The sequence below is a fragment of the Peromyscus californicus genome, unplaced genomic scaffold (genome assembly GCF_007827085.1).
Source record: "Peromyscus californicus insignis strain IS unplaced genomic scaffold, ASM782708v3 Scaffold_7__1_contigs__length_154581171, whole genome shotgun sequence".
Classification (NCBI taxonomy): Eukaryota; Metazoa; Chordata; class Mammalia; order Rodentia; family Cricetidae; genus Peromyscus; species Peromyscus californicus.
In genome coordinates, this window is record NW_026294595.1 from 110,689,402 (window position 1) to 110,712,534 (window position 23,133).

The window sequence follows — 23,133 nt, forward strand, 5'->3', positions numbered from 1 at the left end:
TTAGCTCTTTTTTTCTTTACAAAGTGTCCAGCCTCTGGGGCACTTCCCTTTGAAATGCTGTGGTCTTCATGAAGGACATACCTTTCCTTGCTGATGCCCTCCCACCATGGTATTTCTGGAATTTACTAGTTGAGGAGCAGAATCTAGGCCTTTCTAAGAGCAGCTCATTTAGGTTATCAGATGCCTCCAGCAGGAGGTGCGGAATGAGTTAGACTCATCGCCACAGAAGATACCATCAAGTTTGGATTTCTCCTGTTGGCTTGCGGAAGGAAAAATGTCACTAGCTTTAAATTGCTTCTCCATTTTCCCTACAGCTCCGGTTTTTACTGCTAACAAAAACTACCATTGGGAACATACTATGTGTACATCTGTGTGTGTGTGTGTGTGTGTGTGTGTGTGTGTGTGTGTGTGTGTGTGTGTGTGTGTGCGCGCGCGCACATGGTCACACATAAATTCTTTTATATATTTGGTAACTCACAACTCTACAAACACGGGTAAGCCACCTCACTTTAGATACAACTCAGTTGCCTCTGAACTTTACTATCTGGAGCAAGTAATTTAATTATAATTCACCGTTTGGGAGCACAGCCCTTACAGCCAGTGAATGAAGATCTGAGCTTACTTTATTTTTAAATCTGTTGTTAAACGAAGTATGAAAACTATGCAGCAAAGAACACATATAGTCCCCAATATACTTTCCAGAAATTGTACTGACCCCTAGTACTGATATAAGCTGAACATCCTAAATTCCAGAATTCTAGATCGGAAATGCTCTACAGTGTAGCACAGGCATGAATGAGAAATGGGGCTGAGTGCCTGGTGTGACAGGTTATAGTCACAGTATAGGTGCAGTAAAAATATTGTGGGAAGTTACCATCAAGGTATGTGAATATGGTATATATAAAACACAGATGAACTTTGTTTGTAGATGGGCCCATCCCCAAGATATCTCGTTCCCTATATGCTGGCTAGCTTGGTGTTAACTTGACAAAAGCTAGAGTCATTTTAGAAGAGGGAACCTCATTTGAAAAAAATCCCCCACAAGATTGCCCCCGGCAACCCCGTGGGGCATTTTCTTTATTGATGATTGCTATAGGAATACCCAGCCCACTGAGTGGTACCTTGCCTGAGCAAGCCAAGGGAGCAAGCCAGCAATCAGCGTTCCCCCATGGCTTCTGCATCAGTTCCTGCCTCCAGTTTCCTGTCCTGCTTGAGATCCTGCCCTTACTTTCCTTGGTGTGATGGACTGTTACCTGGAAATGTAAGATGAAATAAACCCTTTCCTCCCCAAGTTGCTTATAATCATGGTGTTTTTATCACAGTAATGAAAACCTAACTAAGTCAGGCTATTATCTTATTATAAATATAATATTATGTTTTTAACATAATATAAATATATTATAACTATAATAATATAAAGCCAGGTGGTGGTGGCACACGCCTTTAATCCCAGCATTCCAGAGGCAGAGGCAGGCAGATCTTTGTGAGTTCGAGGCCAGCCTGGTCTACAGAGTGAGTTCAAGGACAGTCAAGGCTACACAGAGAAACTCTGTCTCAAAAAAGAAAAAAAAAATTAAAAATGCTTATGCAAGTATTCCACAATCTGAAGAAATTTCAAACACTTCTAGTCCCAAGCATTGTAGATGTATGTCAAACACTCTTCAAAGTGTTGTGTGTATTATTTAATGTCAGAACAACTAAACTGCATGAGTGTTAATGATGATCCTCCTAATCTAAAGGAGATGTTCTACAGCCTTGGTGCCAGGCTCTGCTCCAGATCTCGAGTTCTAACACTGTGCTGTGCTGCTCTCAGAGCTAAAACTTTTTCTCACCAGTATGAAGACAGAAGTGGGACCAGTATGCTTTTAATCTAGTGCTTAAGTGAATAATGAGGTTGGTATTCTGTGGGAGGTATGTGCTTAGAGACATCTACTATCTCAACACTGTTGATCTGTAGCCTAGTCAAGCAAGAGAGCACATTTGGAGGCACTCTTATTCTCATGGGAAGCTCAGCAAGGAGGGATGCAGGTTTTCACCTATTTCCCACAGTTTGTCTGTGTGTCTGCCTGCCTGCCTGTCTTCCTCCTTTCCTCCTTCTCTCTGTGTCTTTCTCTCTCTCTTTCTCTCTTTCTTTCTTTCTTTCTTTCTTTCTTTCTTTCTTTCTTTCTTTCTTTCTTTCTTTCTTTCTTTCTTTCTTTCTTTCTTCCTTCCTTCCTTCCTTCCTTCCTTCCTTCCTTCCTTCCTTCTTTTTCTGTTGAAGGAGTACCAATTTAAATCTTTCAGAAATGCTGCTCTGCAGACAGAACAGCGATGTTATAGTGGCATCATTCAGCCAGATGTTATTCCAGCAGTACTGAAACAATGATGCAATCTTGGCATTCATTTATTAATTTATACCATAAACATTCTATTTATTGTCAATGTGCCCTCTGTTCCCTACTATTGGATGAGTGTGTGGTGGGGACCTTTCCTTAAAAGATAGAATCTCAGATAACAAAATCCAAGGCCAGAGGTTTTTAATCTCACTTCTAACACCTCTTATGTTGAAAGTCACAATTTGTAGGCTGACCTATAGATCTGACTTGTTTGAACTAAACAGATTGGTGCTGGCCATCTGGACAGAACCAGTCAGAGAACCCCTGGCTAATTTTCTGTTACATAGAAACTGGGTAGGTAACATGATCTGCAGGTCAAAATAACATTTACATTGGCCTGAAATAATTTTCCAAACAGTGTCAGTTGGTACATTATCTGGAGGAATGTGACCTTGGGCACTGTAGGTAAGGCTTCTGTGGATATGCATCTTCATGTACGGGTTTGAATTCACCAGCTGCTTGCTCATTCTTTGTCATCAGGATGCTGCAGAATCAACAGTTGAGACAAATATAGCCCTAACCAAACCGTTGGTGGTCGAAGATTGATACTTTTGGTTCTCTCAGAATTTTAAAGTTACTCAATATTTTAGAGCACTCCATATGAATGTCAAATGAGTGTTGTATGAAATAAACTAAATTACCTCATTTTCTTTCAAATGCGCTTGGGGCTTTGTAGGAATATAGGTGCACTACAGACTTTGAAGCATTAACACATGTCATTTATCTGAAGTCAGGAGATAAAAGCAAGCATAAGGCCTTTACATATACTGATTATGCCTAGATTTTCCTTCTCGTATTGTATATGTAACAATGTGGAGTAAGTGGGGGTAAGATTGTATAGATTCAAAAGGACATGTTACAAGATACCATTGAAATCAGGCTCACGCAATGCAAGAAAAAAAGAAAAAGAAAGAAAGAAAGAAAGAAAGAAAGAAAGAAAGAAAGAAAGAAAGAAAGGAAGAAAGGAAGAAAGGAAGGAAAAAGAAAGAAAGAAAGAAAACCTGAGTAATGCCAGTGGACAGATAGCATCTGAAATGACACTTGCCTGAGTTATTACCGAGAACAGCACTTTGCCCTCTCCTCTGTAGTGACTATTTAGAGGTCCTTTTTGACCTAACCATCCAGTGTTGTCAAGATAACCAGCCAGACTGACAGCCTGTTTTGACCATCTCAGTGACTGAACTTACTGTGACCAGGAGTATCTAACTACAACCCAAGCCTCACCAGATCTGTCTGTCAAATACGCCACCATATGCATAGCCTACTTCCTACCCAGACACTCATCCTCCAAGCTCAGAAAGTGATTTAGGAATCTGTTCCCTCTTTAACTTTCTCCAGCTTCTCTCTGGAAAGGATGAAGAAGACTCACGGCATGGAGATTTTTAGACCATGCCAAGGAAAAAGGCCACAGTTACTCTCTTCAGTTCCCCCATCTACCCCTCCCAATTTGGACACGTGGTGAAAATTTCAATCATTTCCTGAGGGCCTCTGTGATTATAAGTGGGTTGTCTTTCTTCTGCTGAGTTATGGACAGACCTCTCCTACCCTCCTGCTCACTGGTCTCAGAGGCAGTTTGCTCTTTGCTACCACAACTCAGAATTTCACCATCTGTCCTGGGCTTTCAGATGGCTGTGTCTTGGTTCCGTTGTCATAACCCAACTCTGTCATCTTACTCTCTTTTTACATAGGCATCATTGGTGGTGACTTTCGGGTTTCCTTGCCTCATTTGTTCTTGCCTTTGCCACTACCATTGTCTATCTGTTTGCATGCAGGAGTCACAACACCTTGAGAGATATGCCTAGTGCCTGAATTTCTCTATGTGGTAGAGTCACGAAAAAGTAGTTGATGTGATTTTTTTTAACTTTTACTTTATTATTATTTACTTTATTATTATTATTATTATTATTATTATTATTATTATTATATAGTCTTTCATAATTTCATACATGAATATAAGATATTTATGTCATAACACAATTTAGTGATTGGTCCTTGGCTTATAAACTTTTGTAGTCAGCTCCTATTTACTCAGCCTCTACCCTCTGCAGTTTCTTAATTCTTGAATCTCAGTCCTGTGCTGAGGGCTATGGTGACATGAAAATTTGGATTGTTGGTCATTGGCCTCTAGAATCTCTTGCTGAGTAGCGTCAGTGGCCCAAGTCATGTTCTGATCACTACCACTGTCCCAGGAAGTATATTGCTATCTGGTTTCTGTATGTGGTAGTCTGGTAAGCATTCTCCCAAAAAAACCCACTCTTTCCACACTAGCCACTGCAGCTGGAGTTTTCTCCAGTTCTGCCTGGCCCACTGTCAGGACAAATCTCTCTCACCTGCCAGTCCTGCAGCGGCTTAGACCCAACCAAGTAAACACACAGAGACTTATATTGCTTACAAACTGTATGGCTGCAGCAGGCTTCTTGTTATCTAGTTCTTATATCTTAAATTAACCCATATCTATTAGTCTGTAAGTTGCCACGTGCCTCATGGCTTACCAGTACCTTACATCTCGCTTTTCATGGCGGCAGCTGGCAGTATCTCTCTGACTCAGCCTTCCACTTACCAGAATTCTCCTCTCTCCTTGTCCCACCTATACTTCCTGCCTGGCTACCGGCCAATCAGTGTTTTATTTATTAATCAATCAGAGCAACACATTTAACATACAGAACATCCCACAGCAAGCCACTGTCTTAATTTTGGGCACCTCCTTCTAGCAGGAGATACTGGGACTCTGATAGGCTCCCTCCAGGCTAACTCCTGCTGCCCATAGGATCCTAGAAACCAACAGCTCCGGCGTTTCCCTGTCTGTGTTGTATCTCCTTAACCAAGCTGCCTGCGGCTTCTTGCACTGCCTTGGTGGTAACTCAAACTCTCTATATACTACTTCAGTAATGCAGTGGGGGATATGGGTGCTTGAAAAGCTTTATTGAAAACTAGGGAATGAAGATTTAAAATATAGAAATGTCCTATTGGCAGTATTCACTCTGAGGGTGGTTATTTCTCATTTGAACGACTTGATTCAAAAGCCTAGTGATTATTTACTATACATAAATTATACATAAGGAAAATGAATTAAAAAAATAAAATAAAATTATAATAAGACAGGCTCTCAGTTCCTGATGGATAAGGCACCAGTCTCCTAATTCAGGCTCATTGTCCAGTGATCACACCCCCTTCAATTCTCTTTTTCTCTCATTAGCATAAGCATACTATAGTGATTATACTATAGTGATTATTGCATTAAAGTTATCTGCAGGGCTAAAGTGCAGAATAATGAGGACCCACTCATGAAATTGCCAATTATTTTGGTTCAGGATATGGAATTTCTGATAAAGACCTAGGGGGTACTTAAATTACCAGCTGGAGAAACCTGCTCCAAAATTACTTGTGTATTCACTAGCCTTCTCATCCACGACTGTGACCAAAATACACAAAGGAACAAAAACAAAGGAGGGTTCATTGTCTCAAGGTTTTAGAAGGTTTGGTCCAGGGTTGTGCAGCTTCTGTGATGGTTGGTGTCATAGAATCTAGAATCTGCGAGCTGAGCTTCTGGGCATGCCGGTAGGGGGTTATCTTGACTACATTAATTAATGAGAGGGGCATATTAATTGTGGGTAAGACCATTTCACAGGCGGAGGATCCTGGACTGCATAAATAAAGAAAAGGAGCTCAACATTAGCAAGCGTTCATTACCCTCTGTTTCTTGACTGGATGGATGCACCCAGCTGTCTCAGGCAGGTCCTTGTACCATGACTTCCCAGTCATGGTAGACTGTAGTTGAATTTTAAGCCAGAGTAGACACTTTCCCCCTTAAGGTTTTGTCGAAGCATACTGACAGCATCAGCTCCTTTGAAGCTCTAAGTCCCACTATGCTCATGGGCTGACCTTTTAATCCCAAAGACAATGCCGTTAAGGGGTGTGGCCTTTAGGAAGAGATGGGATTGTGAGAGTGGGAAGTTTGGGGGAAATAAAGGGAGCCCAGAAAGACATATATCACTTTCCCACAATGTATAGAGGGCACCATCTGCAAACCAGAACATGGGCACTCACCAAACACCACAGTTGCTGGTTCCTTGGTCTTAGTCTTCCCAGCCTCCAGAAATTGAGAAATAAATGTATTTTGTTTATAGGCCACCTAGTTATGGCATTTTATTATGGCCTAAACAGATTCAGACAGAAACAGCCTAGCTAGACCCTCCTGGATGGGGCAGTGGGAGACTAACAGGTTGGGAGGAATTACTCTTTTTCAACCCATGCTTTTCAAATGAATATGCACAGCCTCACCTGGCAAACATAGATTCTGTTCCAGGGCATCTATGATGACACCTAACATTTCTAACAAGTTCCCTGGAAAACTTGCTGCCCCTTGGCTGGGAATCACACCCGAGTGGAGTGTCCATGTCTGTGTCCATGTGTGTGTGTGTGTGTCCATGTGTGTGTTTGTCTGTTTGTATGTGTGTGTCCGTGTGTGTCCATTTGTGTGTGTGTGTGTGTGTGTGTGTGTGTGTGTGTGTGTGTGTGTGTGTGTGTGTTTAGAACTTGCTTCTTCGGTCAGAGTTTACAGAAGAATCAACTGCAAAACTTATTACAAACAGATTTCTGAAGGCTGAGGCTATGGGTTGGTGGTAAAGCACTCACCTCCCATTTATGACACCCTAGTTTACATGCTTTATTCCCAAAAATTAAAAATTAAAAAGAAACAGATTTTTGTTCCCCATTCTATGACATACTCAGTCAGGAGATTAGACGTGATCACTTATATTTTAACAACTTCCAAGTCATCCTGATGCTGGTCCAGAAGGTGAGGGAAGGGAGGGAAGAGGAGGGAAGTGGGGAGGGAGGGAAAGAGGAATGGAGGAAGGGAGAAGGAGGGAGGGAGGGAGAAGCTCCCACAGTACAGCTCCAGCTGGCACCTGGGAGTGCAGGTGTGTACCACCCCTCCTGTCTGCTGGGATCCTTTAACTAGCAGGTCTCTGGCTACTGCTGGGCATATTTCCTTGAGATGAATCCCACTGCATGTAGAGTAGGGACTGAAGAATGGAATGAAATTCTGTTGGTGGTTTCCTCAGATGAATAAGGAGATTTGGGGTGATAATTACTCTAGAAAGAGCTGGACTGGAATCTGGGACACGGAATGGGGCGGAGGAAGGAGGAAGCTAAACCACAATCCTGTCTTCATGGGATTTGTAGACCAATCTGACCTTGAAGTTGCAGGGAACCCCTTGCCTGTGCCGTACTTTTTTACCTTGCCTATGCCTTACTTTTTTAAAGGAAAAACATTGGCATTTCTGCTCCATTTAAAATTCATGTGGTTTTAGTCTAGTTTTGCTGTAATTGTGTCTTTCTGCATCCTCTTAATGAGGAGGGGTTCTTTTTGTTTGGTACAGTGTTTCCTAGTGTTCTACAGCAAGGAGAGACATACAGAGGAAGGCCCAGACACTTGCCAGGAGGTTGGGTACTGTCTGGCTGTCTGCATGGAGAAAATAAGGTCAAGGTCAAGTGCTAGAAGATAAGCCCAATGTCCCCAGGAACCTCCCCCTCTCCTACATGTCTAGCGAAGTCCTTCAGAAGTCTCCTCAAGGTTTCCATTTTCCTGAGAAGGGATACAATAAGTCTTAATTTAGAAAGTATTAAAAAGTGAGAGAATAAAGGGGTTATCAGTGACAGAATGTGTGTTTAGTATGCGCAAGGTCTTAGCTTCAATATTCAGCACAAATAAAATAAGTAAAACTAAAATGTAAAAGAAAGGTGAGTTTAGTAAAGCTACAGCCTGCTGGGAAAGTGGGGGGAACCATGCCCTTCTTTCCTGTTCAGGTGCTGTTTCATGCCATGGTCAAGTTCTATTGCACCCAGGCTGCTTGTGTCCACTCAGGACAGTAGGACCAGAAAGTACCCACTGTCACAGGCCTGCGTCCCCAACAAAGCATGTCTGTTATCCAAGGGCTCAGAGATGCACCTACCTCTGAAGGTGTAATGCCCATAAAATTTTCAAACTTACTTTAAGCAATTCAAACAAGTATATCTTACATCACCATTTTAAAATTGTTAATCTGGAAATAATCAAAGCTCACGCCTGGCCAAACTTTCAAGAAAACTCTAGGACTCTGCTGACACCTGCTGGCCTCTCATCTATTTTATGTTTGAAAAGAACAACAAACAAGTCCTGGAGTCAGTGGGACTCAGTATACCCTGTGTTTGACCTGAGTAGTGACAGGGAGATGGGGAGGAGTGGAAGAGCTTTCCCTCATTAGACAGGGAGAGGTGGAACAAGCCGTTGAGTGAAAATACCCCAACATGAAGGCCTGCCCCGAGCCAGCTGTGACCCGGGGAAAGGCCCTGGGCCTTGCTTTCATCTTCACAAAATGAATATAGCCTAGCCTCCCTGCCCAGCGCTGAGCAGGCCCTGAGGATGGTGGTGGCATTGGCTGCTGCATGGGTCCTGCGGTGACCTCAAAGGTCATCACCTTTCTATTCAAATAAACAAAAGTCTTCCCCAATGCTGTTTTCAAAAAGTGGATGAAGGCAACTTAAGCCTCCTCAACACCGCCCTTCCCCCCACCCCCAGTGTCTGGAGGTTATTTCTAGAAACAACTAAATTAGCACAATCAAAAACAGCCGTGTCGTTTTCTCTGCATCAGCCACTTCAGTGCCCTAGGAAACTGTGGACTTTGTTCTGTGTTTTGGAATATATCTCAAGCCTTCAGGTTCAGAAAATGCCCTCAGTTAATGCCATCCAAATTATTTGTGCTTTTTCTGTCTGCTCCTGGGAAACTGTGTGGGCCTGTGGTTTGTTAGGCCAATAACAGGATATTCGATAATCTCCCGGGAACCAAGTCCATATTTAGCCTGACAGAGGACAAGAGGTCTGATGATGAGAAACGAAGCAATTCTTTAAAGCTCCTATTTCCTTTCTTGCTTCTCTCTCAGTACCCAGACCTCACCTATTTGTTGAGGCTTTTGATGCTATTTACAGTTCTCAGAAAATGGCCTTTGCCAGCTGCCAAAGGGAAGATGCCTCTCAGAGCTTCTCCATCTTCCTTCAGAAAGCTGTTGGCAATGACTGGGGCACTTGGAGGCAGCAGAAGCCATTAGCTTCACACCCAACAGGATGGCACCTATAAAAAAAAATAGGCGCCAGTGAGGATGTAGAAGTTAGCACCCTCATGCCCTGTTGGTAGAAATGCAAAATGACATAGCCATCATGGAGGGCAGTGTGGCATTTCCTTTTGAAGTTGGAAGGATTCTCATGTAATCCTGCAATTCTGCCTATGGGCACTTAGGCAGAAATAATTCATATCATGATTTACAGTGTCCAAAATGAAGAAGGAGCTCAGGTGTCCATCGAAAGAAGAATGGCTGGATGAACCATGACATTCACGTGTTAAATGAGAACAGTATGCCTAGAGAAGTAAGCCAGTCAGAATATGGCAAATTCTGTATAATTATTATTGTTTGGGATACCTAGCACAGTCTGTGTTTTTCCATAGACACGGAAAACTGAATGGTAACTAGTGGGAGCCAACGGGAAAGGCACAGATGGTGTTGATGGATGCAGGACTTGCTGAATTATCTAATGCCCCTGAGAAGGATACATTTATGTTCTATATGTTTTACCCAAATTAAAATGGGAAGACATCAAATACCAAAACCCCAAACCACACCCTTATAACTCAGTCAGCAACTCAGGTCTTGCACAGATGAAATCAGCTTGTCCTCGTGGTGTGAAGCCTGGCACTCTTGGGAAGTGCTGCGCAATAGGAACTTCTGCGATGACCACAGTGTTTCTCTAGGGCACCCTCAGCACAGTGCCTAGCAGCTTTTTCATGGCTTTGGAGCACTTGCGTGCCCTCTGAGACATCCAGTTTTAGATCTATTCAATTTGAACTTAAGGAATCACGTGACCAATGACAGTGGAGTTCACATTTATGTTGCTACCCATTCCAAAATATCGTTCTTCCATTGGCAGTAGCTGAAAACCTAAGGAAGTAGGGAATGGGCTTGAGAGGAGCCTTAACTCTGTTTATGCCCAAGTACCAGTTTGCTACAAAGCGTGTTGCCAAGGTGTCACTCTTTTATGGCATTCATTAGCATCAGATATTGGATCTGAAAGCAGTGTTGGCCTTTGTTCATGGGCTAGCCTTTTCTAGTAAAATGCCCTTTTACAGACCCAAAGTTCTTCCCTGCCATGCTCAATCTGTCTTCACTTTTCCTTGTAAACCCATGGAGTGATGGTATGAACTCCAGCTGAGGTCCAAGTCCTTATACAGAAATTATGTGAGCACATCCCTGCCTGTTCTGGGTACCCTGGCAGCAAGCAGGCAAGGAATCTTTTACTTTTTAAAGCTTTGCTGGAAAATGCAGATAGGTTAAGCTATGTAATCAGCCTGGATGGAACAAATCAGACACTGTAATGAAGGACCTCATCACATTGTCCTCTAAAATGGAATAGGTAAATGTACCAGCATGTACTATACAGCATTGCTTAAAAAGAGCCGAGCCACTAAAATAATAAGGCTTCTATTTAAACAGGCTGCAAGTAGAAAGCTTAGCAAGTCAACCAGTGGGTGGCACCCCTTTGAGGCAATCCAGTCTTTCATGCAGTGCAGATGCCACATTTATCTTAATGGGAAGAATGAAAGCTGTGTATTAAAGAATAAAGTACAACGGTGTGAAACATAGATGGCTGTGTGGCAGGAAGGGGACAAGAGAAGAGTTTGTGTTTTATTGCTCAGAGGAGGCAGGCTGTCTAATGAAAACACCATACCTGGCTACAGAAGATTGCTCACTGGGACTTTCTTTTTTTTCTTTTTCTTTTTTCAGCAATGGGTAGAAGGCCTGAGATCAATCATTCATAACTTCAGGGCAAACAACGTCAGTCCGATGACATGCCTCAAGAAACAGTGAGTTTCGTTTGCAACGCCCCTTGTTTTTAGGACTTCTCTGCTAAGTGTTCTGATTAGGAGGTAAAGAGTGCATCACCGATCAGCCAACTCCTGCCTGCCTTTCCTTCTGTACATCTGAATTTGGAAGTTGACCAACCCACTGTATTTCTGTCACTAGCAAGGCACTTGTGATGACTCCTCTTCACGAAACTTGTATTTTTTTTTTTAAAGGTTGATAGCCAAAAGCCACTGGCCACTCAGTCCTCGAAGGGTTCCAAGCATTGATTTTGTGTCCATCTTCTGATAGATACCTGTGCATGCCTGGCCTGTAGGCTGGGTGCTAGGGTATCTCAGGTCTCCATTGTATAAAGCTGACAATTTAAGGGTATAGCCAAGAGAAGCATAGAAAAAGCATCTGCTGCTGAGGTAAAGCAGCAAGTCCTGCCCCCAGCAATACCACTTCCTGTTTAATATGTAATCAGGAATCTCAGAGAAGCATTTGAAAAAGCATCTGCTACTGAGGTAAAGCAGGAAGTCCTGCCCTTAGCAGTACCACTTCCTTTTTAATATGTGGCCTGGGATCTCAGGGTTCTTTGAAATGTCTTTCTAAATTTCAGTCAGTGATTCAGTCAAGGCCTGAAGATCTTACTGCAGCTTACTGTTCGTGGAATCCCAAATGGTCTACTATGCTGATAGAATTGTAACCCTGCTGAGAGTCAAATGAAAGTTTCTCAAATAGAAATCCCAGAAAACCAGTGGTCCTTAATTGTGTATGACTGCCTGCTTTCATAGGGGCTGTGAATGGCAGGTAGCTATGAGGTCCCAAGGCAAGCATATAGAGACGTTGTAGAGATAAGCTTCCATCTCTGCAGAACGAGGCCCTCATACCAGGAGAGTGATCCACTGATCCATCGCCTTACTCTATGGGCCAACAGTCCCTTAGGCCCTTGCTGCTCTTACCTCCTGGTTGTTTAGTGGGTGCTTAACAGTGTGGTCTCTGGGCTATAAACCTCAGGGTTGCCACTTTGGGCAAGTCCTTAGCTTCTCAGTTCTCCGTCAGAGAACCAGATTACCATGCGGATGAGATCAGAAAGCACCTCACCCAGTGTCTGGCTTGTAGATTCCTATTTGCTTCCTCAGAGTCATTGTTCATGTTTCCTTAGAGAGAACCTAGAGACTATTTCATACTGTGACTTTGGCTGCTGATGGCTTCAAGGGATCAAAGTCATGGAAAACTTACTTATATTTGAGTGGCCAGTATGTAGACACAAGCTCTTTGGGCAGTGGAGCTATTGTTCACCCACTCACAGGCTGCTTACCAAGAGTGCAGACCTGCATCTTCTCCAGAGGATGTGTCTCCAGAGGAAGTCCCCATACCTGGGAGATTATACTCCTGTTTCTACAACAAACTGAAACAGGATAACAGAGCCAGCCCCTACGATGCCAAGGCTGGTGCATACATATCGTATGAGGTTGTGTAAAAACTAGTTGAAACACAAGTTTGCTTAAGCCAGCTCCCTGCCTGTTCTTCTTCCCTTACTCTTTGTCTCTAAAACATCTCCTAAACAAAATAGCAACTTGTGCTTCTGGAACTTAAGATAGAAACTTTCCCAAAGACATGATGATCTGCAAATTGCTAGACTGTTAGTGCCTAGAAATAATAGGAATAGGAGTCGTTAGCTGAGAACAATCTTGATCCCGACATGTGCTGGAATGTTCTGGCTCCCCACACATTCTGAGAACTTGGGGAAAGCAGAGTTACCCACCATTCTGAGACTTTCCCTGAGGACTGAAGATTAAGGAAGGCTCCTACTCCTTATCCATCCTAACTTTGGGAGCAGGGAGTGGTGACTCCCCATTGGCCCTCAGAGCAAGGCTAGGCAGTCGCACTTCTTGTCACCTGAGTGTTTTAATGAAAGCAAAATCAACATCAGCATGGACAGTCACCATGTTTTGCTCAGTACAAACATTCAAATTCTCATTCCCCTAGGGGTGTCAGATTTTAAAAAATAGGACTCTTGATTAAATTTGAATTTCAGACGATAGATACTTTACTGTAAATACGTTGTAAATGTTACCAGGAAGCATTAAAATATTATGTAACTTGAATTAAATTCAAATTTTACGGAGCGCACTAAAATCTGAGGGTTCAAAATTCATCTCATAATTAGGAGTTTTAGAATAGATGTTCTCTATGAACTCTATGAAGAAGCTTTTCTTCCAAGTTCTTCCGGATCTGGAGCAGGTGCTGGTGAGACGCTCTGAGACAGTGTTGCTCTTGTTTTCCAGCTGGATGAAACTGGCATTTCTGACCAACACGACTGGTAAAATTCCAGTGAGAAGGTGAGTGAGACATTCTCTGCAGCTCTCCTTACGGTCACCATCCCAAACCAAAGACCCAGCCTGCTATAATGTAATTGCATGTGTTCATTGCCTTTAAGATATTTCTGGAAGCTTAGTTTCTGTCATTTTGTAGTTCAAATTTGTAAAAACCACTGGTGGAAATAAAGTTGCACCTCCCCCAGAACAGGAAGCATCAACTGTGGTAAAAGATGTCTGAAAATGTAGCACTGAAATTTCATCTGTGAATCACTAGGCTTTCCTAATTTATATTGTGCCCCCCCCACTTATCTGAGCAACAACTACCTCCCTCCTTCTGGGTAGACCCCGATTATGAAGATGCACTATGCCAAGTCTGTGCCTCTGGCCAGTGCCTTCCCATCCAAGGTTGCTCCTCATCTAGTCCCCAGAGAAGGTGGGGCTTTCCCTAAATTCAGCTGCTCACCAAAGTACCATAGACTTTGGTGTATACATAACAGAAGTTCATTTCTCATAACCTGTAGGCTGGGAATACATGACCAGGGTGCCAGCATGGGCCTTACAGATTGCAGATTAATTTCTTCTAGCTGTGCCCTTACCCAAGGAAAGAGGGCTAGAGAACTGTCTCAGATGGATTTTTATCATGCTCTAATACCAATCCCAAGAACAATAAAACCACCTCCCAGAGGCCCCTAATATCAGCACAGTAGAGTCCGGTTAGATTTTCATATTGGACGAGATTCCTCCCTCACCTACTCTAGTGAACAGTGACAGAGAACAAAAGGCAGATGGAACCCAAAAGGAAGAGGGTGTGAGCCAGATGCATCTTTCCCTTGTTTTCTTTAATAGTTCTGACATATTTCATCCCGGGCGGAGTCCCCAAACATTCCTCTTTTCTGCTTCTTGCTTCCTTTCACATTTTAGCGTTTACTAATGGTCTGTGTGTAGCTGTAAGGGCTTGTGAGGGTAGCTATGGAAATTCTTGACTAAACTCTCCACGGTCATATTACTTGATGTTTATGTAAGCATTCACAGACATCAAAGAAGCTGGGCTCAGCCTAGAGCATCATCTGTCCACATGAGGCCAGGAGATATGTGCCTTTAACCTGAAGCAAACACAGACACCCTGTGTACCAACCTACTCTTCCCAGGATTTTTTGACTTTATTAAAATGTTGTCTCTGGAAATGACTTTAGTAAAGACACAGACTGACAAAACCAAGAAACCTAGAGAGTGTTGTCCTAGACTGTCCATCTTTAACACAGAAGACAAACAAGTCAGCAAGTGCAGAATATTTGAATGGGTAGATACCATCCAGCTGTGGCATTCTGGCCACCCCTGACCATTTCCAGGGTTCCATTCCCCCCTTCTCTATCTCTATACTCCATTCTACACAAAAGCTTCTATTCTGTACCCCTGTGCAAATGTCTGCACACCCCCTGACATTGTCACACAGAGCAGAACCACCATCATTTTTCCTAATTCCATAGCTGTGGGGATCATGAACTTAAGTACCTAAGTGATGTGTCTGCAATACATATTTATGAGAGACTAGAATACATGAGGATGAGCCTGTGCAGTATCCTTTTTATTCAGCCTTTCATGATTGCTTACCAGGTCACAGACCCCACACATCTGTTGTGGTCTTTAACAGGTTCATGTATAGGATTCTTTGCTGCCTTGCTGCTACTCAAGTGAAGGAGGTTTTTCCGTAAGAGTTTTCTAACAAGTCAGGTTTTTAGAAGTTCATGGAAAAAGCCGTGGGAGCACCCCTGCCTAGTAGTTGTTACCAAAGACATTTCAGAAGGATTCTTATTTTATTGAAAACTGCCCTTAACTTGAGCAGTAGAAAGGCAATTATTTTGTTGTTTCCAAACAGTCTTAGAACTCTTGTCATGTAGACAGTGCACACACAGCCATACTTTAGAGAGTACATATGGTAGTGTGGGAGACAGCAGTCTGTCTATTATGCTTCATTTCATTTTTTTTCCATGATAAAGATTTAGAAAACATATTCCGTGGAAACGGAGAGATTATGATCTAAGAATCTCTCACCAGTAGTTCTGGTCTCGCTTGTCTGCCTTCCATCCATCGTGCCCATCACATCACACTTCTGATTCTGTGGATCCCTGGGCAGCATGTTCACAAATAAAATCATTACCACCATTTTGCTAGAAATGGCCTAGCTATTTTGGCATCATCTTTAGCTCTCCTTGACATGGATTTTTTTGGGGGGTGCTTGTCATTATTAATAGGTGCTTAACACAAGCCATCTGTGTCTTGGGGGCAGTTAGTCAGAGTTGATGTAGAATTGATACCAAGCCAACAAAAGGCAGATAATTCTCCTGGTAGATGATCTGCCAAGGGTTAGGTAGAAATTGTTCTGAATGTTTTAATGGATGTGAAGGATAAACACTTTTTAAAATGTCACTTCATCACCATCATTCTAGGGTTTTAAAATGGAAACTATTAATATAGTGCACATTGTGTTAAAAAGGGATCTGGCTTCATAGTCCTTGTGTAGCTTGGGAAAGGCCCGTGCTCTTGAACATTAAATCAAAATATAATTCCCAGGAAATTGCAGGAATGATGGATGAAGGTGCCTTGCTCCTTGCCTCCCTCTTCTCTTTTCTTTTTATGTGTATGATCTTGCATATTCTGCCATTCTCTCAAACTCACCAGCCTGCTGCAGTTCATCCTCCCTCTTAGACCATGCTCTGAAAGTAACTGTCCTGTCTCACATTCTTTGTAACACTGAATGCGACCTATGGCTAGAGAGTTGAGTGATAGAGATCTACATTGTGGTAGACAGTGACTGGAGGGGCCACTAAATGATAGACCAAGATCCTCAAGTCTAATAATACCAGCAGCCTGGCCTGTATGATCCATCCATCCATGTCCTAAAGCTGCAGCACCCTAAAAAGGTGCTCCTTCACTAGTAGTCTGTGCCTATGTCAGAAGTTGGTGTTCAAAAGTTTTAGAAACATTGATGTTCACATATGGGAAAAAATGGACTCCCTTGGTTTCTAGGCTCATATTCTCCCAGTCATTTACAGAGTACCCTGGAATACAGAATTTAGCCAGAACTGTGATAGGACTGAGCACAACTCCAGTGTGTTCAGTGTGTTTGCTTCTGTAAATTCCTTTAAGGGAAGGGATGACAGTTTATTTTGCTTGAATAAAATTTCATTGAGAAACTTGGGGTATAGCTTAGTTGGTAGGGGCCTTGCCTAGTATGTTCAAAGCCTTGGCTTCCCTAAATCCAGGTTTGATTGCACATGCCTATAGTCCCAGAACTGCAAGGTTTTAGGGAGTTTATGGCCATCCTAGGCTAGAGACCCTGTCTCAAAACAACAACAACAAAAAATTCTCATTGGGCACCTGGTAGCTTGAAGCACTAAGCAGACCCCTTTGGCCAGGGAACTATATCGAGGTTGTGATAATGTCACAGTCCCTTTATCAGCACACCGTAAGTATGTATGTTGACAAGAAATGCTCCCATGATGTGTAAAGTGTCTCAAACTGTGTGTGATTAGTGTGTTGTCCTCAGGACCCTAGTTAAAGTGCATCTTTCTAGAAACCAGACAATCCAGACACCCTTCTTAGCCTCCATATCACAGTAGAGGAATTTTCAGACTCAATAATGATTTGGAAAGATGTCTGGAGCAGAGGCAATACACATTGCTCTGGGGAAATAGTCTGATAAATGCCCCTGTACCTATTTTCCATTCTGGGTTTCTTCTCTTTTCACGTCCAGTGAGAAAATGTGTCTGTAGGCTGCCCGGCCCAAGCCTACCCTTGTCTGAGAAGTCAGCACCTCTCTCTCTCATCTCCGTGTTCCTTGACCTTTTTGTTCTAAGTCCTGCTTCTTGGCATTTAGCCACGCACTCACCAAAAAACTGTTTTCCCTGCTTGCTTTACTCCCTGCCCCCACCATGGTGTCTTGGTTCTGCTTCCCAGGAGTGGCTCAGACTCCAGACCTGCTGCCTTATGGCCACAGTGGTCAGTTTTCACTGTGTTATATATAACCAGTCCTGTCTAAGCCAGCAGCCTTGAGTCAGCTAGGAGACCCGTGAGATTGCTATGCACAGATTATTCCCCCTAATTACAGGCACCTAACCTTGCTTTGGACCCTCGGTTCTTATATCAATGTATACTTTCATAAAGAAAGACACATTGAGTAACCACTTCCCTTAAATTGAAAAGGTTAAATGGTATCTATGACCAAGTCAGTGTCTAAAGGTTGAATGAACTCTCAAGACATGAGAAAAATATAGACATAACACACTCTGCTAGAAACCCGTTATCTGGTTTACTTGCTTTCACAGCACACCTGGGCTCCATTGTCAGCCTCCCTTATGTTTGAATACAGTTATCTCAAGGACACTTAAAAATACTTCTTGGAGTCTTCATGGACCTCGTATAAAACAGTAATGGTTTAAATGGACACATCATAATGCATTTATGTAAAGCTCCTTCCTCTGGGTCTAATTTGATAAGCTGTACTCTGCAGTTGAAGTGGTGCTTTCTCACACTCACCAAGAGGAACTGGCTGTCAGTGCTTACATTCATTGAATATAAACAGTGGGGTGTAAGTGAAGGTTGGGTGTGAGATGCTAATGCTCCATTGAAAAGCCACATTTCACAGGTGAAAGTCATCTTCATCTTCATGTCAAGGCTGCCCTTCTGAATTTAGCCTTTCAATAACCATAGTAGTTCATGACCTGGGTTTCTAATCAGCAAGTGAGTAAGACCTCCTTGAAAGACAGACAAGACTGAGAATCACATGTACTGTGTCTGGATACCAAATATCTCCTAACCTCTCCCACTCAGATAATTTTCATTTTAAGTATCTCCAACACATTTATAATGTGTGTGGGTCAGTATCTCCTCCTTTTACACAAGGAAGTTTGGCCATTAAGGTGTTAAAATTTGACAAGCATTGATGCTCCTTGTACTAACTAGCTAAAAGGCTATTCTGAAATACCATGTCTTGGGAAGAGCCATGATTCTGATGAAATAATTAACTGGATCCTTCCCCATCATTTTCATGGTAAAATCCCAGACCTCTTAGATGGCTAGCATGGCAGGGTGTCTCAAAAGTGCTTAGATGAAAACAGGTGAAATACATCTGTTACTGGGTCTACACTGTAGTAAACATGCAAGCCAGGAGAACGGGTGTCACAGGCTTTCCCCAAGTGCAGACCTCATTCACATGCACCTTTAGAGCTTCTATGCCATTAGCCATGCTCCTGTTTTTTCCTGAGAACACCATTTCTTAGGATCCGAATGTATCATTGCATTTGTCCAACACCCAGTTGTTCACAAGCACCAAAAGGGACTACTTGTGTTAGAATTGGCCCTGGCAACCAGAGGGAAGAGTTAATTTGAGTATATAAAACACCATCAAATAAAAGGTAGTTTTATTCCTTCCCTTGCCCTCAACTCACCATCTCTAAAGTATTTGGATCGTTGCATCAGAGAAAGCAGAAGGAGCAGTAACTTGATTTTTTTCTTTCTCTCCTGCTATAGTATTACCAGAACCTTTGCATCGGGGAAAACAGAAAAGGTGATCTTTCAAGCCCTCAAGGAATTAGGTCTGCCCAGTGGCAAGGTATTCACTGACTTAACCATATTTCTAAAACCACTGATGCTGTTGTTTGTTTATCCAGTCATGTGATTAGCCGGGTTACTGAGTTAAACTGGCATCAGTTAGAGCCAGTGACATAGAGAACAGTTAACTTTCTTCCCTTTCACTGATCATGTTAACACTTTTCAAAGTGTTTTAAAATCCAACTATTTCACTTCAAAATGATTTTTGTCAACTTTATTAAGGTGATATGAAAGAAGGGCAGCTGTTCTCTATACAGTTTATGGAGTTTACTTTAGAACACCCAGCCACACTGCCTTAACCTCGCATAGCATTAGCATGAATTATTAACTAATAAATTCAGTTCCTCCAGACAGCCTTGCAGGATGTCATGAAAGATTCCTTTCTATCCCGTCCATTTATGTTCATGACCCTTCGTATTCAAGTCACTGAAATTAATTTTTTTTTTTTTACTGCAAGAGAGAGTTGTGCCTCAGATGTGTGCCTTTAAAAGTCTTGTTTGAAAGTTACATTTCAGTGTGTGACAGGTAAATCTTCTCCTGTCCCTTTCTGTGACCCTCTAAAAATTCACAAAATAAGTATAATTAAATATTGGGCTTGATTATCCCATATCCTCTGTGGGAATACTTACTTTCCTCCCCCAAGGAGAGATAGAAAATTTTCTGTGTATTCAGTCGATGAGGCATTTCCCAGAGAAAGCTATGCTGGAGGCAGATGTCACTAAGTGTCTCATGTGTCATCCATGCCGTCTTGATAACTGGGGAAGCCTCATTTCATTTGCTGTGGTTACTCCAAGTGCCCAGGGCTTTACTTCAGCACCTTATAGATAGCCGCTCTCTAAGGAGAAAGATGTTCCTTTAATACCTGTCCTTTTTTATTCTCCACAGAATGATGAAATTGAGCCTGCTGCATTTACTTATGAAAAGTTCTATGAACTGACACAAAAGATTTGTCCTCGGACAGATATAGAAGACCTTTTTAAAAAAATGTAAGTTCTCATTATGGGGAAATGTTATATAGTATTATCTTTGCCCCTGTAAATTTTGAAACCATTTTTTGCTGTAATCTTTAAATATATGTTGTTAGCTCTAGTATGTCTAGTCAGGGTTATATTTTCACCCCTTAATTTATTAGCATAGAAGCCCACTCTAAGGTTTGTTTTTTTATTTTTAGAAACTTTGACATAGATTAATTACAGCACTTGGAACGTTTTTCCCCCCCTGGCATTGGCTTTACTAACGACCTACGATTTTAACCTGCTCCTTTAGGTATTAACCCATTATGTGAACTAACTAGATTCAATTTGGAATGTTAATATGTTGTTGAGAAGTTCATTCATTCCAGTTATTTCAAATGGATGACTTACATGTTGTTTCGGAAGGAATGTCTTTTGATAATGCTAAAGAACTGCACATCGCAGGCGACTTCTGTGACCTAGTGGGAATGTTACCTTTCCTTTGCCGCTGTTGTCGGGTTCCTCCTGCCCCCACTGCAGTCCCTGACCACGCTGAGAATCCACCTACTCCAGGGTTAGAAAAGGAGTATAGAATTATGAACCAATGTCAACATGTAAATCGTACCTACTGTAGCGTCATATACAAAAACTTACTTTTTCTAATACATTTCTTTTCAGCAATGGAGACAAAACTGATTATTTAACGGTAGACCAATTAGTGAGCTTTCTAAACGAAGTAAGCTTTTTCATACATTAACTCCATAAGTCTGTGTGCAGTGGCTTGCCTCCCCAGTGTCCTCACTGCATGCTTGCATCACGCACCCTTCCTCGCTTGCCTTCTGACCTGCTGATCTTTCCATGATGGCTTGACCAGGTGCAAACATCAGCGGCTGCCCGTGTGTCCTTGTGCTTCCTCCACGCTGGCTTTGCACACCACTTCCTGTTGGTTTCACGCTGTGATGTGTAAGCTCCGGTTCTATGTGTGTGTGTGTGCGTGAAATTTGTCATGTATTTATTTAATTAAATGTGTCTGTATTTTTTTTTGCAAGATGATTTTTAAGGTACTTTGATTCTATTGATCTCATAAATGGAAAGAGAATGGATTGAGTTTATGACACTATATTTGGATTCTCCATTGCTAACTTTTCCTCAAACCTTTGCATGGACTAGAAACCTGTATTTTTTTGTCTTTTAAGGGTTTGCATGTAAGAAAGATTCGTAGGTTCAAATATTTGACACGAGCTTTTAGGTAAAATATAGTGTTAGGCCAACTAGATTGCAGGTGAAATTTTTACTTTTTATTTTCAAAACAAGCTCAGAGCTCAATTTAGAACACAATCCACTTAGCAACTAAAACTGGCAACAAAATTTGCTTAAGGGCAAGGAAAATATTTTAGAACAAGCAAAGATCACAACTTCGGTATTATAACTAAAATGAACTTTTTTCATGTACAAAACACTTTTTGTTTGTTTGTTTGTTTTTAGCAAAACCCACAGAGGCTCTTTTTAATCTGAAAAGAAAAAAAAATCACCTTTTCCCCACAACACACAGTTAGAAAAGTTTGAGTAAGGAGTAGAGAACACAGTCTTGTTTGGAAAGCATTTAAGTTCACAATCATACCATATAACAAGGACATGCTTAAAGTGGCAGGACAGAGCTGATGGAGTTGAGCGGTGATAGAATACATACTTAGCATACATGAGGTCCTGTGTTCAATCCCCAGCAGAGAGGAGGGAAAGGAAGCATCGTGGTGGACACTAGGTAGTGCCTCGGAAAAGAGAATGGGCAGTGCCTGGCTTGCCCCTTTGCACAAACAAATCATGTCTTTGCCAAAGGTCTTCTCTTCATGATGTGCGCAGGTTCAGTGGCTTCCAGTGCATAGGGCCACACATCAGAAACTGTTACCACAAGCATACGTGCACTGAGACAAGAGAGGGACTTCATATATCCATACAGATGCCTCCACCTTTGAGGAATCTGTTCAGTGCCATATAGTACTTCTTTTACTTGAAAAGGTTTTAAGTCACTCCCGTCCACTCCACGGTAGTCATCCGAATACTGTGTTGGTAATCTTTACCCAGATATTATCCACATTCTTGTGCCACAGTTCTCTAAAGTTAATTAGCCTCCCTTTATTTCCTTAACCCCTCTGTCTCCTCCTTCTGTGTTTGTTGTGTTTTGTTTCCCTTAGCTTTTTCCTATACTTTGGTTCATTGATCATCTTAAATCTGGTGAGATGGGCAGGAATCTGGCTTTCTAGGTGGCAAATGTTTTAAGAGAGAAGAGGTAACCTTACCACGTGGTCAGTTCCTCATCACTTCCTGGGCCAGCCATCTAGTAAGCATGCACTGCGTTATGCTGTTGTAGTTCGGAACCCGTTCGAAGGTCTTGAGGACAGGTGCTCCTCTTGCCCCTCTTGGAGGGTTCATTTCCTCTCACAGATGGTTTTTCTTTGTCTGCCTAATAAACAACTTCATAACTGTACAGGATTTTGAAAATTTTTATTCATAAAATTTGGAAGCTTTTACTTTTTAAATTGAAGTATTTAAAGAAAACAGATGTCTCATGCTTTTCTGGCTCTGTCATCCATATTCTTTATGAGGAGGCAAGCCATTCCTGTCACTGCTGCTGTGGAAAGTCATAGGCTTTGTTCTTGATATTTCATTCTTCTTCGCTTCTCCTGAAGCAAGGGGATACCTGGAATGTTTGGATGAGACTGATGGAATCAGTGTGATTCTAGATTTCTGTAGGTTGTAAAGAGACTACAGGACAATCCAGAAAAGTAAATGCCCTGGGATTTCAATCAAAGCGTCATCCCCAAACAGTGTTTTCTTCTTCCTCCACTCTTTCTCCACATCCCCACCCCCACAGGCTTCCTGCACATCCTCTGTGGAGTTCTACACTTAACCCATTAATTTCTCCAGAATCAAAACAGCTTTAGGCAGGGCAACTTCAAATCTTGTAACGCAAGGAGACAGAGCTCATCCGGAAAG

At 42.2% G+C, this 23,133-nt stretch overlaps 1 protein-coding gene across 14 annotated transcripts in view; it reads left to right on the forward strand.

The window, feature by feature from the left end:
- The window catches only part of Plcb4 (phospholipase C beta 4), a 383,607-nt gene that overhangs the window by 281,114 nt on the left and 79,360 nt on the right, over nucleotides 1-23,133 (forward strand). For all 14 annotated transcript variants that reach the window (XM_052723053.1, XM_052723055.1, XM_052723059.1 and 11 more), the window contains 5 exons: nucleotides 11,193-11,272; nucleotides 13,544-13,597; nucleotides 19,106-19,187; nucleotides 20,072-20,172; nucleotides 20,818-20,875. In XM_052723053.1, coding sequence (XP_052579013.1) covers nucleotides 11,193-11,272; nucleotides 13,544-13,597; nucleotides 19,106-19,187; nucleotides 20,072-20,172; nucleotides 20,818-20,875 — 375 coding nt within the window. The remainder of the gene's footprint in view (nucleotides 1-11,192; nucleotides 11,273-13,543; nucleotides 13,598-19,105; nucleotides 19,188-20,071; nucleotides 20,173-20,817; nucleotides 20,876-23,133) is intronic.